Source organism: Aulonocara stuartgranti (genome assembly GCF_965226115.1).
Source record: "Aulonocara stuartgranti genome assembly, chromosome: 12".
In the NCBI taxonomy this organism is placed as follows: domain Eukaryota; kingdom Metazoa; phylum Chordata; class Actinopteri; order Cichliformes; family Cichlidae; genus Aulonocara; species Aulonocara stuartgranti.
Window position 1 is genome coordinate 39500037 of NC_138948.1, and position 20664 is coordinate 39520700.

The 20664-nt window shown below is 40.9% G+C and overlaps 1 protein-coding gene and 1 long non-coding RNA gene across 2 annotated transcripts; one reads left to right on the plus strand and one right to left on the minus strand.

The window, feature by feature from the left end:
• Positions 1–2433: 2433 nt before the first annotated feature.
• On the minus strand, positions 2434–4221 carry ankrd34bb (ankyrin repeat domain 34Bb; the record flags this gene model as incomplete). The annotated part of the gene is made up of 2 exons (XM_082555391.1): positions 2434–3916; positions 4019–4221. 2 exons carry the CDS (start codon positions 4219–4221, stop codon positions 2434–2436), a joined length of 1686 nt encoding a protein of 561 aa, XP_082411517.1.
• Positions 4222–18776: 14555 nt separating this feature from the next.
• On the plus strand, positions 18777–20401 carry LOC309719321. Its single transcript, XR_014280223.1, has 3 exons — positions 18777–18846; positions 18972–19127; positions 20172–20401. It is a non-coding gene; the product is annotated as an uncharacterized lncRNA (long non-coding RNA).
• The last annotated feature ends 263 nt before the right edge of the window (positions 20402–20664 follow it).

Sequence of the window (20664 nt, forward strand, 5' to 3'; positions counted from 1 at the left end):
GATTCGTCATTGTGGCTGAACTGTGACTCTGCAGAAAGCTGGCAACCTCTGTGCACCTGTGGCCATGTACATGATTGGGACATGTGAATTCAATGAGTTGGAGATGGGTAAATGAATACTTTTGACAATATAGAGTATGTATGTGAATAAAGAATGCATGTACATGAGACTGAGATAATTAATTTTGGCCCTTATCCGTCCCTTATTTATTCCAACATTTTTGCACCACTGAGATATAAATTTTACTGTAGGGTCTTTAACTTTCAATATCAGGGCATAAGGACCAGGTGGTTGGTACATAAGAGATAACACAATTTTTTTTCAGTTTTCTAATTAGTATGTGCAAGGCTAAAGGCCTTTAAACACCCAACAGATTGCAGAACTATATCTGAATTTGCCATGTAATGGAATGCATTGTATTTTTGCTGAAAATTCATCATCAAAAAATGCACTGTGAAAAAAAGTTTACGTCAACTGACGATAAGCTGGTCGTGAGCTTTCTAAACAAGAAAAGGAAGAAACAGATTCTGGGTCTATCCAATCCTCTCAAGGCAGCAGCAACAGGGAAAATGTCATGGCTTGATCCACGATCTGAAGCTTTCATATATATTCAGGATGCCAATGGGGCAATTTCAGCTCTTATTGGGACCACATTGACTGAGGTAAAGTATTATTTTACTATTTCCATATCAGTACTAGCGCATGACTTGAGTTAGGAGTGCACTTGTTGCCAGATGGAGGGATCTAATTGGTCGCATCTGTTTATTTGGATCCGAAAAAAATATATCTATACATGTATATATATGTATATGTATACCACGTCAACTGGAAGAGACTTGGTGGACCATCTGTATCTACAGGTCAAAGGTCAGTCCTTCGAGGACACCAATATTCACATTTTGGACAAAGAAGACAGATGGTTTGAAAGAGGAGTGAAAGAAGCCCTTTGTGTCCACTGTCTGCCATCTATAATCCAGTTCTGAGATCCTTTCCCAGACGCCTTAATGCCCACTCACATCCCGGGACTTCTGACCTCAGGAAATCACATGATAGGGTGGGGCTAGGTTTCACAATGAGCTCACCGAAAACCTTAGCTGATTGTGAACTACACCCATTTTCACACCTTGGCTCATGTAATTAGGTAGGGGTTCATTAGGGGGTCCATTGTCCCTCTCTGGGGGGCACTCCCACATGGCTTAAATCTGGGACTCTCCAACATTTGACTCTAGAACTGAAGAAGCTTCTCAGATAAGAGGTAAAATGTCTTCAAGCAACTCAAAGAAGTCCAGACACTTTTTTTTCTTTCCAAGCTCCTTAGACTACGATGACCTGGATGACTGAGAACCTTCACAGACAAAACCAACACTAGCTCCTTAGGATGTTTTACCAGTCGGTGGTTGCCGGGGTACTGTTCTATGCTGTGGTGTGCTGGGGGTGCAGCACAGCAAAGAAGGACTCATCCAGGCTGGAAAAACTAAACAAAGGCTAGCTCTGTAGTCGGCATGAAGTTGGACACTCTGGTGACAGTAGCAGAGAAAAGGACATTAAAGAAACTGCTGGACATTATGGACAATGCTGGGCATCCTCTGCACACGGTCGTAAATAATCATAGTAGCCTATTCAGCAACAGGTTGCTTCTCCCAAAGTCAAGAAGCAACAGACTTAAAAACTCCTTTGTCTCACACGCCATCAGACTGCTTAACTCCTCACTGGAGGAGAGAGAGAGAGGAAACGGGGACAAAGGAGGGTTGGGAACAACTGACCTGTAGTGCTTTTTTCCTTGTGCTATATTTGCAATATATTTCTTACATCCGACTGTGCAATAATCATTGTGCAATAGACTCACTCAAATGTGGAATCCACTAGTATTCCTATTTATCTCTATTATATAGTCTGTATTTATATATGTGTATATATGGTATAATTATGCTTATATCCTTACTCTCATTCCCCTTTATTGTGTCTGTAACATGCAACTTCTGTCGGTGCTGTGCTACTGGAAACTCAATTTCCCGGAGGAACCCACCCGTGAGATTAATAAAGTTTCATCTAATCTAATATAATAACACTAGTCACTTTTCTCAGAACAGACTCACCAATAAACATACAGCATTAATTGATATGATTGGATGGCCGAAGTATTAATGAAGAGGGCTGTTCTATTCACAACTGTTTACAAAATTACTACAATATTTAAATACATTTGTTTTCAAGGTATTTGAAATGCAATGTTTCATACTAAAGTATTTATAATTATCATTTCCAAACTGCCCTGGTGATAATTAAAATGTTACTCTAAAACAACACACTGACACAGGTGAGCACATCTAATCTATAATCACTTTTAAAGCACATATGAATTGGCATTAGAGATGGGGTTATAGCTATAATACAGCTATTGCACACATATTTTCTCCTGAGAGATTTTTTTTTCTAGTGCCCAAAAGTTTCCGCAAAGTTGGCAAGTTGTTTTATTTGGTCACTCTGCATTGAGTGACGCCTCCACAACATTTTCTTGGCTTTCAGATCCTTGGGGAAAACAGGTACACAGGGTAGAACAGGTTTTGGGCCTATAAGAACACCGTTCAGTGTCTTGGTACTTCCACTCAAAGGGCAGGAAGAGTTAGAGCTAACCCCAATATCTGGTATGGGAATATGAGGATTCAAACGAGGCAGGTATCCGGGGCGTGTGTGGGCAATGTGATCCAGAAGAAGAGCTCCTGAGCCTCTTCGCTCCAGCCCTGTAGTGGCTCGCCTCTGGGCCGAGCTCTCCAAGGACTCCCTGGATCCCGACAGATTGGAGGCTCTGCTGGTGACCAGCTTGTGTCTTTCCGCTGCCAATCCAGCACCACCACTGCTCTTTGAGGTTCTGTCTCTGCTGCTGAATTGCTGCAACTGAGAGTCAGAACTGTAGTGGGCAATACCAATGTTCTGCCGACGCACCACATTTTGCAGACTGGAAACATTCATCTGTGTAAGACAGTCAGATGAATCTTCATCTGCAGGTCTGGATTCATGGGAAAAGGCAAGACTATCTTGAAGCAAGTTTGGGTGTGAAACAGAATATAATGAACTTGCAGCACTGTCATATGACATCTTTCTGCCAAAGCCTTTTTTCCCACCACCTCCCCTGTTGTCATTTCCTGATAAGATCTCTAATGCTTTCACAAGTCCTTTTGCATCTTTGAAATCAATGCTCTGGTGCCGTGAAATAGCAGGAGGATGTTCTTCGACTCTGAAAGACAGCACCTCCTCCGGAGTAATTTCCACTGGTTCCTCAGTCAGAGAGGACGCCTGACTCTGCTGGAGCAACAGGGAAGGACTTTTGGACCAGGCTTCTGAGTGTAGCTGATGGAAGTTAGGTCGCTTATCCACATCGGGAACACGTAGAGGACTTCGATGTTGCATTGGTGAACCTGGTTGAAATCTGATCAGGCCATGCCCTAAGCCTAAACACTGGGGATCCTTGAGGGCACGAAGGGGGCTGCCAGGTTGAGGAGAGGTTTTTGCTGAAGAGCCCTGAGGAGGCGTTCGTAGCTGGACCTCATATGGCGACATGCAGCAAGATGCTGGTAAGTAATGCAGACTCTCTTCAACTTCAGGAGATGGAGGAACATTAAGGTACTGCTTTGTCACCTGATGGCCAGATGGCAGTTTGTTGGTGGTGATGATGATAACTTCCTTACCCTTGGCTTTACAGGCATCTAAGAGTACACTAAGAATGTCCCTGTTACCAGAATTAACTGCATAAACTAACGCAGATAAACCTCCATGATCCTCCAGGGTTGGATCAGCTCCGCTGTTAAGAAGAAGTGACAGAATTTCAGCTCCCATTTGTTGAAGACATGCATGCATTAGAGCCGTTTTCCCAGTCTTGTCTTGGATGTTTGGATCAGCACCATTTTCAAGAAGATACCTTGTAGTAAAAGTAAAGTAAGGTAAAGTAAAGTAAAGGGTACATTTATTTTATCAATTATCTAGAAGATATTAATGCTCAACAAAAATATATAAAACTTACCGAACCATCTTGTGCTGGGGTACACTCTGTGAATCTGTATAGCATGTCTTGCAGGCTACCATAAGTGGTGTCTCACCATGCTCATTACTCTCATTAATGTAGGCTCCTCCTTCCAGGAGCAGCCGAGTCAGACGTAGCCGGCATAAATATACAGCCTTCAACAGGGAATTGCCATCTGTTCGAACCTCTGTTGACTCATCCATTGTGAGGACCTTTGATGAAACACTGTCACTTCATTGTCTGAAGGTGCACCCAAAACATCCCTGCAACAATGTAAGAAGTTTTTAGGTCTCCATCAAGTGGGCAGCTGTTGGAAGCTTTACACTGTGGGTCCCAAACCATATCTGAGCATCACATTACCTATAGAAACCATTTGTTTGATATAGTGTTTTCTTGTTTGACAGTGCATTCAGATATTCGAAACCAGTCACTCTTTCACTATTTTATATTGCAGCCTTACACTAAAGTTGGCTTTAGTGTGAGGCAAAATTAAGCATTTGCTTAATTTTGGGAAAATTAATTCTCCCTCTCTTACACACACGTTGGGTATTCATATCTTGTGGGGACATCTAATTGACATAATGCTTTCTGTAGCCACTTACCCTACCCTTAACCATGAAAAATGAATGCCTAACCCTTACCCTATACCTAACCATAACCCAACTGTAACCCTGTCACTAAAACCACATTTTGAGTCTCAAAAACGCCTTCAAACTTGTGTGGACCAGGATTTTGGGCGCCATAAGGCCTGTTGGGCCCCACAAGTATAGTAAACTTCCAATTTTTGGGCCCCAAAAAGATATGAATACAGACAGACATAGTATTTATCTTCATAAAAACTATGTTTTTTGGAAGAAACAGGTAGTGCTCAACTTTTCACTCTTACCACAGTGCAAATTGGAGTGCAACAACTTTTTCCATGTATGTTAAAACACTTGTTATGTTAAGCTGCCAGAAGTGCACCTCATCTTTAAACCATGCTGAGGTAGGCTTTAGCCCACTCATGACCCTGAACAGAGAAGGTGCATTGAAACATTGATGGGTGTCTCCATAGCAGTATTTGATTAACAAAATAAATGGCTGTAGAAGAATCACAGCACAGTACGATTGTTACCTGGGAAAGTTCATATCCCACCAAAATACTGCATTGAGTTCAAGCTGAAAGCTGTCTTGTAGATGACCTGCTCCAACAATTACTTATTCTTTCCTAAATGAACCTGTACAGCTCTACATTGTTGTACATTTCATAGAGTTAGAACACTGAATGCCTGTCAGAGATTTATTTTACTGTCTGTGTTTCTTTCTATGGTCTTTCCACCATCTCAGCTCCTGACAGCTTCCTGCCATCCCACCCGGGTTTTTTGTTTTTGCTCTCCCTTATTAACAATGTGGTTTTGCTAAGAATGAAAAACTTTCAGTTTCTGGTAAAAGTGAAAGAAAACTGGAAAGTCACAGTTACACATGAATTAACATTGCTCTTCTTTCCAGTATTTTATAACTGTGCAGCATTTGCAGAGCAGCAGCAGTTCACACAGAAACAACCTGTTGTCTTTGCACCTCTGTAACAAGCTATTGTTGTCTTGATTTTGACACTGAGACTTAGTATTCTATCCAATAATACTCTGCACATACATCTCCTGATAGATTTCAACATTGTGACAATGAGGAGACATCCTGTCACTCAAAACACAAAGTTAATAACAAATAGAGTCACAGACTTTTTTCTAAAGAAAAATACACAACTCGCCCTCACCACTAAGTGACCGTGTAAGCTTCCAGCTCTGCTTCCATCCACAAAAGAGAGCTAAAAGTATAAAAGTATACAACATACAGTGTACAGTCAATGGAAACTACATTATATAAAAATATTTCTAGCACTTTTAAAGTATCAAGAGTTAAAATACTTGCAATTAGAATGGGCCTTATATATTTTGGTGGTTTCAATTTAATTATTGCTTTCTTTAAAATCGTAATCCTAAACGTTAAACTTTAAAGTTAATGCAGTATTTACTGAGTACTCTGTACTTCAAGTCCATTTCTTTTCCTGATATGACATAGTTTACAGTTTTAGTATCTTGTGCTTATATGTTATGATGTCAACTTTTTACAGGTTGTTTGTATTTTATGTATTGCTTTAAAGACAACTTTTTTTCACTAAACATTATGAAAATATTTGGGAGTATAGAGGTTTGGTCATGTAATAATGAAATCATCTGTATTTAGGCTGGTTCCCTGGTCTCCTGGGAAAATTAAGCTTTAATAAGGGAGAGCAAAAACAAAAAACCCGGGTGGGATGGCAGGAAGCTGTCAGGAGCTGAGATGGTGGAAAGACCATAGAAAGAAACACAGACAGTAAAATAAATCTCTGACAGGCATTCAGTGTTCTAACTCTATGAAATGTACAACAATGTAGAGCTGTACAGGTTCATTTAGGAAAGAATAAGTAATTGTTGGAGCAGGTCATCTATTAATCAGAAGGTTGGAGGTTTGGTCCTGGGCTGCTCCAGTCTACATGCCAAATATCCTTGGGCATGATACTAACGCCAAGTTGCACTCTGATGGATCAATTGGAGCGTGAATGTTAGATAGAAAGCGCTTCCCTGGAAAACGCATAGAAAACAATGCCTGTATGAATGGGTGTGAATCTGTGAATGTTGTATAGAACAGTTTGAGTGCTCAAGGAGAATAATTTTTTTTTTACCAAAATGTTTTTATAAAGAGCAGCAGGTTTTAAACTTTAGCAGCCTTTTCTGCAGGGTGACATTCAAACCCCGATCCGAGGGGGTCAGGCCTGGTCTTCCACCACCACAGACAGAATATCTAATGATAACAGCAGCAGCAGAGAAAATGTCATTCCTCAACACAACACTTCACACAGAAAGGCCAAATAGATACTGAAACATTAGTATAGAAATGGTTTTGTCCAGGACTTACATGTCTCAAAAATATTTTAATAGCTACTTGCACATGTAGCCAAAGAGGAATTCTGTTTAGTTACACACTGACGCAGAAGCGCTTTTGAAAACAGGAGTCAATAGAAATGAAAAGAAATAACAGAAAAAAATGGCTACAAGGACAAACAATCCATTTCATCTCCTGCCAGCCTGCAACATTCTTAATGTTCTGCAATGGTCTGAATTTATTGCCTCTCAGAACAAACTGACAGCTCCTGTTATGCACAGAGTAGAATTTATCACAATTTTAGTGCAGCATCAAGGGTGCTCTGGCATCCTTAAATAGGATTTAACACTAACAATAGAATTTTACTAAGTCTTATCTTACCAAATTGGGCAAATAAAGGAGACATGTAAAGTAGAAATGACTATTTGTTCCCAGCGTGTTAGTGTGTGTAAAACTTACCTGAATGAGTTTCGTTCTTTATTGTGAGAGATGTTCAAACTGCAGTTTAAAGCCAAATGTCAGACTGCAGGCTGAGAGGTAGGTACGGAGACCAGACATTCACACAGGAGTGACTGATGGAAGGAGGGAGTGAAGACTGATATGCGTCAGCTGACAGCAAAAGGCTGGCCAATGACCATGCAGCAGCAAGCATACAACCAGTGATGGCACATCCTTTTGTGAGCATCCACAGTGCAGACAGTGTTGTTTGATAAAACATTTGCGCAGGAAAGACTCGTTTCTTTTAAGCTTCAGGTATTCAGACTGTTGTGTGAAATGACAGTGTGGCCAACGTCACCAGAAAGTTCAAGGCTGCAGACATTTATTTTGGTGAAGATTGCACAGAACAGAAACTTCACAGAACTACTGCCATATTCAGTAGTCAATAACAGAAAAGCACTGAGAAGCTTCGTCACTTTTAGAGAGCAAATAGCCACAGATATCCTTCACCAGCGTGTCCTGCTATGTTAATCCATATTGATTCATCCGTTTCCTCTTTGCTGTATTAATAGAGAAGTACCATGGAAGCAGATGTGTGGCGAACAGAGGGAGGACCCACAATGCAGGACTGAACTCAGAAATCACAGATTTATTCCTGCACTGTAAGACCGAATAGTAATAGTTTGATAAATGAAATGAGTTGCAACTACTTAAAAACCCGTTATAAGTTCATACACCCTTATTTCTTTGAGTAGTTTGAACAAGTTTGTTTTTTCAAGTTATCAGTACTTGAATATGTTGATTAGTTTCAGACATTGCCCTTGAATAATTTGAGTCGACACTGACATCACATACGTGCCTACGTACGTACGTACGTGTGCCACCTGTTCTTCATGAGGAGCTGGGAACCATCTTGGAATCGTCGCTTCGAGTCCGAATGCCTGCTCATTACTCCGAAAGAAAGCTGTGGAACGTTAATTTCCGAACAGAAATAAAATCACTTGGGAAGGTTTTTTGCTGCATTGTCTTTGACGCTGGATAAAGGAGGACGTGCTGTGGTATGTTACAGACCTTTGAACTGGAACAGCTAACGCTCTGCACTTGGCTAGCTGCATTTACCGCCTTTGCAGCAATTTTGTCTTTGTGAGCGCTTTTGTGGTAAGTTTTATTTTTTCTGAAACCTTATTTCTCCTTTGTAATACGAATTATTATCGTCATAAATGTTGAATTGTAGCAGGCATTTAAGAATTGCTTTTTTCTTTTCTTTTTTTTTTAAAATCCATGCCACCTAATGTAAAAATAGGGTTCCAGTGTATGGTCTTGGTGGCATTGGCCCCAAAGTGTGTTTTGCAGGAAGCTAATAAGCTCACATTTAGTATAACACATTATTAGTCCCAGCAGAGGCGAGCACTAAAGCTAAGCCCTGCTCATACATTTCTAATCTCTTACTACTGTAAAATAAGTCTTTAGCAGGCGTTTCTAGAGTGCTAAACAGATTTGTAGTTTATAAACTGCCTTGTGGATAAATTGTTGAGTCTTTGTTGCACTGCTGCGCTGCTTAGCTAACTCATTTGCCAACTGGTGGAACTTGAAAGCTATGTTTAGTATGGAAGCCCGTTTCCGCCACTAAAAAAAAAAAAAAAAAAGATCCATAACTCGAAATTTCGAGTTATTTTCTTGAAATTTCGAGTTATTTTCTCAAAATTCGGACTTATTAACTCAAAATTTCGACTTATTAACTCGAAATTTTGAGAAAAATAACTCGAAATTTCGAGTTATTAACTCAAAATTTTGAGAAAATAACTCAAAATTTCGAGTTAGCGGTGCCAATAAGAAATCTACGTGGCTGATGTCATTTCCTTGTTACCCGGAAGGATATGGCGCAAAAGGGTGCGCACTCAAAACTGGATCGTGTCGTGAGCTACTGTATAACAACAAATGTCAAGTCAAGTCAAGTCAAGTCAACTTTATTTGTCAATTCTGCCACATGTACAGGACATACAGAGAATAGAAATTTCGTTACTCTCAAACCCTAGTGATTAAAAAATGCAAATAAAATAATTAAAAAGTAAAAATTTAAATAAATACAATACAATTTTACGTATAACAAAAAAAAAAAAAAAGCTATGCAATATACAATATACAATATTCAAGTAAGGAGGCATAGTAGTGCAAATAGGCAAATAGTGCAAATGGAGATTTAGTGGTATGCGGTAAGAGATAGTGTAACAACAAAGTCTTATGAGGTAATGGCAGTCCAATGCTCCACAAAGTGACTGGTAACTGGTGCAGGCCAGTGAGTGAGTCAGAGAGTGTGTGTGTGTGTGTGTGTGTGTGTGTGTGTGTGTGTGTGTGTGTGTGTGTGTGACAGAGTTCAGTGAGACTGTGGAGGGGAGCAAATGGCGCCAGGTTCTTCAGTTTTGAATGCCTTCCTACAAATGATAACTGGATAAAAGGTATACAAAAACAGTGTGACCGCGATTGTTACATACAAAGTTGAACAGAATGCAACGTGAGGGTTAACCAAAGGCACCTATAAGGTTTCTGTTACACGCTAATGACACCTGTTACGTCTGGTGAAACAGACGTTTTGCTGAAAGCATGCATAATAAGTGTACAGCACTGTATAAAACAAAATCACAAATCACCCAAAACAGGGAATATGACTGACAACTATATAAATAAGGAACAAAACCAATAAAACTGTAACCAGACAACTGAGAAAATGTGGGATTGACTGTATTGTGATGCTGATTGTAGTTACAGTGCAAATGGACACTTAAAAATGCAGTTCCCACTTCTCCACCATAGTCAGAGCTCATAATGTAGGTAGGCACAGATACTTTGATGATAATATGGTGGCTTTATTTTAATTTTGTAATTTTAATTTACATCCTTCCTTACAGCATGGGAGACTTGACTGAATTCTTGAAACAAAGAGAAGTCTCTGAGGAAATTATACAGACCTTGCAGAATGAGAAGGTACTTAATTCCAACAAGATACTGGTTGAAATGCAACTTTTCCTCATTGTTCTTAAGTTAAAAATAGGATTGTATTTTCAAGGCTGGTTGTTTCAATAAATTAAATTATTTTTCCATCTTTAGATTGATGCCAGTGTCATAAGTCTAATGACAGATGAGGAGCTGAAGACTTATTTGCCATCATACGGTGATCGTCTAGCAGTATTTGGATTTTGCAGATAGAGGGGCAGCAGCCGCAAGTCAGCGCTTTTTGAACGGCTGAAATCCAAACTGTCCAAAAGAAAATTATCTGAAGAGGATGGCAGTAGCACACGGCAATAAGAAAATTCCCAAACAACCCATAAAAGAAATGCTCTGAAGAGAAATAGAAAAATAGAAATAGGATGGATGCATTATGATGAAGACACTGAGGTTTTCAAGCAGGTTAGAGCTAGACGAGGAGGAACAAGAAAAATAGACATTTGCAAGGATGCCAAGAAAAGGGACATATTACAGGTTGCAACAGGCCTGTTCTTTCCAGATGGGGGAAACATTCAGGGGCCCTTAACAGATTTTGACTGTGATCTGAAGGATTATCAAGAGATGATAGTCGATGATGCATTGACAGTAGGAGAACTTTATCATGTCACAAAACTAAATATCCTCAGGTTCTACCTCACCACAAAGAAAAAACAAAATGACAGCCTTCAGAGCTCCAACCCAGGTTTGTATCCATCTTCAGAAATTGAAGCGAGTCCTCAAAACCAAACCTCTTCTTTTTCTGTCACTACAGTCCAAACATCTGCTCCATTTGAAACAATCAGCCATGATGTGACATACATTGAAGACACTCCAAACGATAACCTTCCACAAACTTCCACGCAGTCTCTAAGTGCTAACACTTCTCACAGCAGTGACATTATTTTTGTTGGCCCCTTTTCTGACAGTGAGCCAATAAATTTGGATGACACCCTGATTTTTTCTCCACAACCTGGTCCATCCAGTGAGAGAGTGAGGAGAGTAGTGGTGGTCCACAGAGGGCAGGTAATGTCAGAGCTCATTTCACATTTTAGTGATAAGGACCTTGAAGATGTCGACATCAAAATCCAGGTCTTACTGCCTGATGGAACACCTGAAATGGCCCATGACGATGGGGGAGTTGTGAGAGATTGTCTTTCAGAATTCTGGAAAGAATTCTATGACAAGTGCACCACTGGAAACGTTTACAAAGTGCCCTTCTTAAGGCATGATTTTGGGCAACCGGAGTGGGAGAGTGTGGGCAGAATCATTGCATTTGGGTGGGTTAGAGAGAAATATCTGCCTGTGAAAATTGCACCTGCCATTCTGGAACAAGCTGCCTTTGGATATGTAAAGAGTGATACTGTGGAGAATTTCCTTAAGTTCATGCCTGACTCTGAGCGTACAGTGTTAGAGGCGCGGCGATCAGACTTTAGCACCGTGGACCAAGAAGAACTTATAGACATACTTGATAACCACAGCTGCAGAAAGATACCAACAGCCTGCAATGCCACTGAAGTCCTATTGGAGCTTGCACACAAAACACTTGTCCAAGAGCCTGCCTATGTTATTGAACAGTGGGCAAGAACACTCAGCATGCCACGGGAAAGCCTTTGTGATCTATCTTCAGTTTATGAAACCCTCCAACCAACTGTGAGAAAAGTTCTCAAGTGTCTCACTTTCCCTGAAACAATGACGGCTCACCAGAAGCTGATTATTCAGAAATATCTAACTACATATGTGAAGAATGCTGAGAAGGAACATTTGTGTTTGTTCCTCAGGTTTTGCACAGGTTCAGATTTACATCTGGGAAAGAACATCATCATTGGGTTTAACGAACTTAAAGGTTTCCAGAGACGACCTGTGGCACACACATGTGGGTGTGTACTGGAGCTGTCGATAAATTATGACAGCTATCCTGACTTCAGATCGGAGATGAACAGTGTGTTGGAATCAAATGTGTGGGTTATGGACATTATCTAAAGGTTTGATTCACGGACAATGGCTTAAAAGCCATTGTTGTTTTACAACAGATTATATTTGAGTTGTGAACTAAGACTAAAGTGTTCCCATGTGAATGTCACAGCAAAGGTTTCAGGTGTTTAAAAACTGAGTTCCAAGAAAAAGTCTTTGGTGAAATACCACTGTAATGCAATTTGAGGTACTTCTTTGTGTTTCTGTGTTTTCCTATTACAACTGAGGCAATATTTTTCTAAACACTTGTGAAATGCATTTCTGCAGAGGTCTCAGAGTGGCAGTCTGGAGACCATTTATAAGCATTCCCATTTCCTCAGTCAGCATGTGTGCATGTGAACAATGAAAGCAGTTTTTCCACCTTTTATTCAATTTTTCTATTATTTGAATCCAAAATCAACTTTAAAAAATGCATTAGGTTAATTTTAATTTGTCAAATTTTATTAATTTAATGTCACAAGATGACATGTATTGTAGTGGTTGTGAGACCCCTGTTGTGGTCTCACAACAGCGGTTTGCAGATGTGTTCTCCCCCCTGCCAGGCCGAACGTCTCTCATTGAGCATAATTTTGTAACGCAGCCTGGCGTGACGGTGCGTTCACGGCCCTACAGGCTTTCTGAGCATAAACGGCAAATCGATCAGAGGGAATTGGCTGAAATGCTGAAAATGGGAGTGATAGAAGAGTCGCACAGCGCCTGGTGTAGCCCCATCGTTCTTGTGGTGAAGAAGGATGGGTCTATACGGTTCTGTGTCGACTATCGCAAGGTGAATGAAGTGTCACGTTTTGATGCTTATCCCATGCCCCGGGTCGACGAGCTCCTGGATCGGCTGGGCACGGCCCGTTTTTTCACGACACTGGATTTAACCAAGGGCTACTGGCAGATTCCCTTGTCTGCCGAGTCCAAGGAGAAAACGGCCTTCTCCACTCCGTACGGGTTGTACCAATTCGTTACGCTTCCGTTCGGCTTGCTCCGAGCCCCTGCCACCTTTCAGCGCCTCATGGACCGGGTGCTGCGTCCGCACGCTGCATATGCTGCTGCCTACCTGGATGACGTGATCATCCACAGCGACACCTGGGCGGAGCATGTGCAGCGGGTGGCCACGGTCCTGGAGTCCCTGAGGAGGGCGGGGCTCACGGCCAACCCGAAGAAGTGTGCGGTTGGACGGAGGGAGGTACAGTATCTGGAGTACCACTTGGGGGGCGGGCAGGTGCGTCCACAGGTGGAGAAGACGGCGGTTATCGCATCCTGCCCGCGCCCCAAGACTAAAAAGGAGGTGAGACGGTTTCTGGGGCTGGCAGGTTACTATCGCCGTTTCGTGCCAGGGTTTGCGCAGCTGACCAGCCCCTTGACCGATCTCACCCGAAAGGGTGCTCCAGATCTGGTTCAGTGGACGGGGCCGTGCCAGGCGGCGTTTGTGCAGGTGAAAAAGTCTCTCTGTGGGGAGCCGCTGCTTCACACTCCTAACTTTTCCCTCCCTTTTGTTCTGCAGACTGACGCCTCGAACAGAGGGCTGGGGGCCGTTTTGTCCCAGCAGGTAAGGGGGGGCCGACCGTCCCGTTCTTTACATCAGCCGGAAGCTGGCAGAGTGCTTGGCTATCCGGTGGGCGGTCGACTCCCTTCGCTATTACCTCCTGGGGCGCTCATTCACCCTCTGCTCGGACCACGCCCCGCTGCAGTGGCTCCACCGCATGAAGGATGCCAACGCCTGGATCACCCGGTGGTATCTGGCTTTACAGCCCTTTAAGTTCAAGGTGGTCCATAGGCTGGGGGCGCAGATGGCGGTGGCCGATTTCCTCTCTCGCTCGCGGGGGGGTGGGGGGGGGGGGAGTAGGTTCGGCAGGACAGCTCCCCGGCCTCAGTCGGGCGGTGGGGGTGTGTGGCGGAGGTGTGGTCCCGGGCGCGGCTGCAGGGGAGGAGTGGTGGAGTGAGCTCAACGGGGCGGTGCTGGAGATGCCGGTGAAAACAGCTGATGGCGATTTGGACTGATGGTTTTTTCCTTCCCTTTTTATAGTGAGACGGAGAGGAGCAGAGGGAGAGGGAAATCAGCTGGGACCAACAGCTGTCAGACTGTGTTCAGTCATAACGCAGGGAAAACTATAAATAAATGTGGAATCTGGTGATAAAGACCTGTGTGTAGTGCATTTCACACCCCCTTTTTCAAAACTGCATAGCCGATGGGGTAGTTATTTAAAAGATATTTTCCTATATTTCTGTTTTCATGTTTAGTAAAAGCACTACTTTTCACGTGTACTTTAATATATCTGATGTTTCTATAATATGCAATATACGCTTAAAACACTCAGCAATTTGTGAATTCATGATCCGTATCTGTAATACTGTTAGCATTTCTGTAGCATTTGTAGCTGAGGGCTTCAGCTTCCGGGTAACACGGAAATGACGTCATTCACATAGATTACTGATTGGCAGAGCTAACTCGAAATTTTGAGTTATTTTCTCAAAGTTTCGAGTTATTTCTCTCATAATTTCGAGTTAAGTCGAAATTTCGAGTTGCTAAGTTGAAATTTCAAGTTGCTAGGTTGAAATTTTGAGAAAATAAGTCTAAATTTCGAGTTGCTAAGTTGAAATTTTGAGAAAATAAGTCGAAATTTCGAGAAAGATAACTCGAAATTTCGAGTTAAGTATCCGTTTGTTTTTTTTTAGTGGCGGAAACGGCCTTCCATAGTTTAGTTCTCTGGAATTGTACATATTAAAACTGGGGCATCAATATTGTAGGCATAGGATGATATAAGCAGTGATCAATCATCATATAATTAGCCAGTAGAACTTGGTTTGGATTGCAAATAGTTCTGTATACAAGTAGGAATGTTGAATCTTCTGAACTATTAAGTTGTTGTGCCTGGTCTATTTCAGGTTAACTTGAGGGTGAACCCATCAATAATACATTTACCAAACAGTTTTTTTTTCTAATTTTATTCTCAACCCCAGTGTACATTAGAAGGACTTTTTGAGTTTAATTTTGATGTTATATTGAAATAAGGTGAAATTCCTGTGTTATTATTAGTTAAGAATTAGTTGAGTTCTGGCCTAGTTATGTTTCATCTGTCACCTTGGTTATGTGTCTTGTCTTCTGTGTTTTACTTTTATGTCCATGCCCTCATTTCCCTAATCTGTTTCCTTGAGTCTCCCCATGTATTTATGCGTGTTCCGTGTTCTATTTGTCAAGCTCGTGTTGTCTTGACTGCGTCCCTTTCTTGTTTCTGTTTTACTGTGAAGAGTCTGGTGGTTCCATGTTCAGTTTGTTTTGTTGTACTTACCCTGTGGCATTCAGGTTCATTTGTGTCAGCTGTGTTTCCCCGGTGTTTCCACTTCCCTCTTTTCCTTTCTATGTATTTAAGTCCTCTGTCTTCGTCTGTTCAGTGTCTATTTATCTTCATGTCAAAGTCACAGAATTTCTGCTACTGCTCAGGTTCGTGCTCATGTTTAGACATTTTTCACTTTTATGTTTGCATGTCCCTGTTAAGTTTCATGTTCTTGTCTCTCGTTATTGTTTTCAATGTTAGTTTAGGTTTTCCGCAGTTAAGGTTTTAGTTTAGTTTCACCCTTGTTTCGCCTTGCCTTGCTTTTATGTTTTTGGACATCACCCTGAAATAAACAGCTTGTTTTTGTTTGTTTGTTTGTTTTTGTGTCCACTCCATAAACACACCAGCGATCCCTGCATTACATTTTCCTTGTTGTTCCAGTTTTAATATGATGTTTGTAACTCTTTGTCTAGTTTGTATATCTATGTGATGGTATTAGCAAATGTTTAAAAAGTGGTTGTTGTTAGACCACCTGTATGTATACAGTGTTTGATAACTGATTATGTAAAAAAAAAAGTGACAAAGCGCTGGACAATAACGTATTATACCTATTTCTTAATCTCTCTTTTCAGGTTAAGGCTGAAACTCCTTGCTGGTGTAGAAAGATACTATTTTGGTATGTTGATTGCTAAAAATAAGAAAAAAACCCCATTGATAGCACTTCCACAGTTACTTTAAAAAAGTTTAAAAAAAAATCATACAATAGCGTTCAAATGCAAACTTTGTAATCTTATCTTTGGAAAACAGATAAAGGTGCTTGAGCACTATCGGTTACATCATAGGAATGTTTCCTCAGTCAGTCCTTTGCCATGTCCATATGATTGCTGTATCTGTACATTTCAGTCACTGAATGCTTTGAAAATTCATTTAACATGGATACATTCTCAGAAAGTTGTGCAAAGTAGAGATCAAAGTGCAGTATTTCTTTGCCCTCTTTGTGGTTGTAGCCAACCATTCAATGATAAAAATGTCCTTAGTCACTTAAGGACACATCTAAAACAGCATGAGACATTGGATTGCCCTTTCAAAAATTGTCACTACCGTAGTCAAAGGAGCTTGCAAAGAAAAGCGTCTGGACTTCTTTAAGTTACTTGAAGACGTTTCACCTCTCATCCGACAAGCTTCTTCAGTTCTAAGGTCAAATGGTGGAGAGTCCCAGATATAAACCTAGTGGGAGTAACCCCCCACAGAGGGACAAAAGGACCCCCTGATGATCCTCTAATCGTCTGAGCCAAGGTGTGAAACTGGGTGTGGGTCCCAATCAGCCAGAGTTTCGGGTGAGTTCATTGTGAAACCTGGCCCCACCTTATCATGCGAATTCCTGAGATCAGATGGCCCAGGATGTGAGTGGGCGTTAAGGCGTCTGGGAAGGGATCTCAAAACTGGATTATAGATGGCAGAGAGTTGGTGTCGTAAACCACCGCCTCTGTTCAAAGATGGTCGCTCACAGTGGACATAGATGCTTCTTTCACTCCTCTTTCAAACCATCTGTCCTCTCTGTCCAAAATGTGAACATTGGCATCCTCGAAAGAGTGTCCTTTATCCTTAAGATGCAGATGGACTGCTGAGTCTTGTCCTGTGGAGGTGGCTCTTCTATGTTGTGCCATGCGCTTGTGAAGTGGCTGTTTGGTCTCTCCAATGTAGAGGTCTGGGCATTCCTCGCTGCACTGTACAGCATACACCACATTGTTAAGTCTGTGTTTTGGCGTTTTGTCTTTCGGGTGAACCAAGCACGACATCCCAGTGTATTTCAGACCCAGCAACACGCTCAGACAAAAACTGGTTTACCCGAAAAACAAAACGCCAAAACTAGGTTTATATCTGGGACTCTCCACCATTTGACCTTAGAACTGAAGAAGCTTGTCGGATGAGAGGTGAAACGTCTTCAAGTAACTTAAAGAAGTCCAGACGCCTTTCTTTGCAAGCTCCTTTGAATATTAGGTAGTTAGTGTTCAAGGAAATGGTTCTACTGGATTTTCCTTGAATAAACAAATTCTGAACTAGTTATATACAACTCAAATTCCTATGATGCACATACTTTGTGAACACATTTTGTACTTCTAAATTGTTAGTGGCATCGTTCATCACATCATCTATAATTAGCAAATTGTTCTTGTCTTTAGGCAGAAGGGTGTCATCAGCAAGAGATTCGGGTATACCGTTAACAAAGTTTATGTCTTTTATCTTAAGAAGCTGGTCATATAGTGGCTGCCAGCATGAGTATATATACACAATGTTATCAATGCTGTGTGATATAATCCTGGAAGAGTTTTCAATGACACTTTTAACAAAAAAAAGTCTTGCCGCAGTTACTGGGACTGCTGACCACCATGCTGAACCGGTGCTGCAACCGGGCTTCCGATGTGCAGCAATGGGCTGAAGGTGAGTCTCAATATAATGCACTCGTGTATAACAATAGGACCCACCATCGCCTCATTAAAGAACTTAAGGTAGAATTAAGATATTTCTGACAGTGCCAACAAACAATGAAAAATAAGCGTTGTAAAAGCAGAATTTATGGCAGAGTTGTTGCGTTTGATCAAATTGGATTGAACCTGGGTTGAAATGATGTTGTACTGTTTGGTTTTATAAACCTGAACACCAACATACTTGTTATCTCATGATAATGCAGCACATGAAGGCTACAGATGTCTTATAATGAATATCATCAAGTCAGTGATTACAGAGTCCACTGTAGTTTGGTGACTGTTACTCATCCTATATTCTGATTAATATTCCTCTCACTTAGAAACTGATCAAACTGATGGCAGCCTTGGAGCGTTGCAGGCACGAATAGAGGAGCTTGTCGTCATCATCAAAGTACGAACACAAAGTCTTTACAGACAAAATGGTACGTCCCAGTTTCTTTGAAATGGACCGTTTGATACTTAGTTTGTACAGCTACTTTGTAAACAGAATAAAATTAGATCCAGGTTTGTTTAAGATGGATGTGATGGGTGTTCTAGCAAACAAATTGATGAGTGTAGATTAAAATGTAAATATATACATTATGTGAAGGTGTGAATTTTTTATGAATATTTACAGATAGCAACAAGAGGCGACACAGAATTCGCAAAGTCATCTTAGTTGAGAAGAAATGCTTGGCGGCTGCTGTTGACGACTACAAAAAGCTTGCTGAATCAACAAAGCAAATCGTATCCAGCGATGCCCTCATCCAGACCGACATTTGGCCCTAGCAGAGCACAAGTGAACGTAAGCTCTTGATTTATAAATATCCTTTTTAAACAAGCTCCCAGTATCTGAGCAGTAGTTGAATGTTTTGTTCTTGAATCATAATATGCTACTATGTTTTCCCATCTGATGTTGTTAAACTGTAGCTGCTGCAGACCTCCAGACAAAGAGGAAGGTCTTTGAGAAGGTGATGGCTGTGAGGCGCCTGAGAGAGGAGGAGATTATCCTTTGCAGGGAGATGCGGCATCACTGGACAGTGTTGCGAATGCAATCTGTGGTGTTGGGGACAATCTCCTCAGACTGTAAGCACTTTATTTATTTATAAATTTTTTGATGAATCGATTGAAAATAAGAGCAGATGCTAAAGTCTTACTGGATCTTTTACCTATATCTAGGTTGGTGGCTAACACTGCTTTCTCCCTTTAAAAAAAAAGTTTAATTACAGGATCCTAATTCCTTGTGTTTATGAGGTGTGACAAAGTGGGTGAGAAGACCATTTGTCTATATTCTTAACATTCTTGTTTTGATTTAACCATATTTCACATGTAATCTGCAATAGGCAAACATCTACTATCCCGGGTTTATGTTTTGCACTTTTACAGATTATATAATATAACATCTTGGTTTAAATCAATTCCTACAAGTTTGTTAAGTTAACATGTTCTTTATTTCAACTGTTAATTTGTATTGTTTAGAACTTACCTTACCTACCTGTCTTCCAGAAACAAAAGGAGGAAATGTAGTTTTACTTCCTGCTTTATACCTTCTGGGTTCATCTGAGGTCACAGGAAGAGACCAAGTGCAGAAGGGGAAGAACTCTTATAATTTAATAAAGTTGATTTTAGAGGGTTTGTGAAGACATAGATTTATTGTTGTAATATGTATTGATTACACCAGAGTTTATGTTGCCAGTAAAGAGGAGTAGTAGAGGTTTGAATATAATCATGTTCATCTTACCTACCTACCTACTGAATGGAATAGTCCAGAGGAGGAATTGTTTGGTTAAGTGGACTATTTAAGCAGAAGAACTCAGGTGTTTTGGGAGAAAGGTTCAGGTTGGTGTAGCTGTGTGCAGTTTGACTTTAATTTCTGTTGATTTAAGTTCAGTTATGTTTATTTGAATTGAGTTAATTATAGAGTTGAGTTTATTATTTGTTTCTTTGTAAATATTGTTTGGGCCACAAAATGGTGAATAAATCACTTGCTACACTGGACAGCATCGGTCTCCTGCACTTCTTTGACCGCTTAAGTCGAGTCCTACCACATGAGGTGAGGTTTTTTGTTTGTTTGTTTGTTTGTTTGTTTTTTTGCTTTACTCATATTTATTTGTTTTGTTCTTTTTACAGCCTCCCTTGTTGGCATGTCGGAGGATGCACAGAAGGGACTCCGTAGCCTGGTTTTAAAAAAACGAAATGAACTGAAAGCTGAAATGCTCAAAGTAAAGGACACGTAAAAGAGAATCCTCAGCCACCAACCACTCCTGGAAATGGACTCGGAGGAGGAGGAAGACATTCCAGACGATGCCACTGAGAGTGATTTGAGCACTTCTGATGAAGACTGATTGTGTCATCATTGATGTTATGTTTGGTAAAATAAAAGTTAATCACATCTGTTTAATCTGATTTTTACAATGTCTGTTTTAGAAATTGCTTATCATCAACAGACATTTTACATTTTAAGAAGAAAAATGGAAATTCCTTGGTGCAGTTTACCCTGAATCATTCTTTCCCATCTAATTTAATGACAACTGTACATGTTCACATACAATAACATAATTTAATTCATGGAATGCTTTCTGGACTGCTCAAATTATCACAAAATTTAAAAGCACCAGGCAGC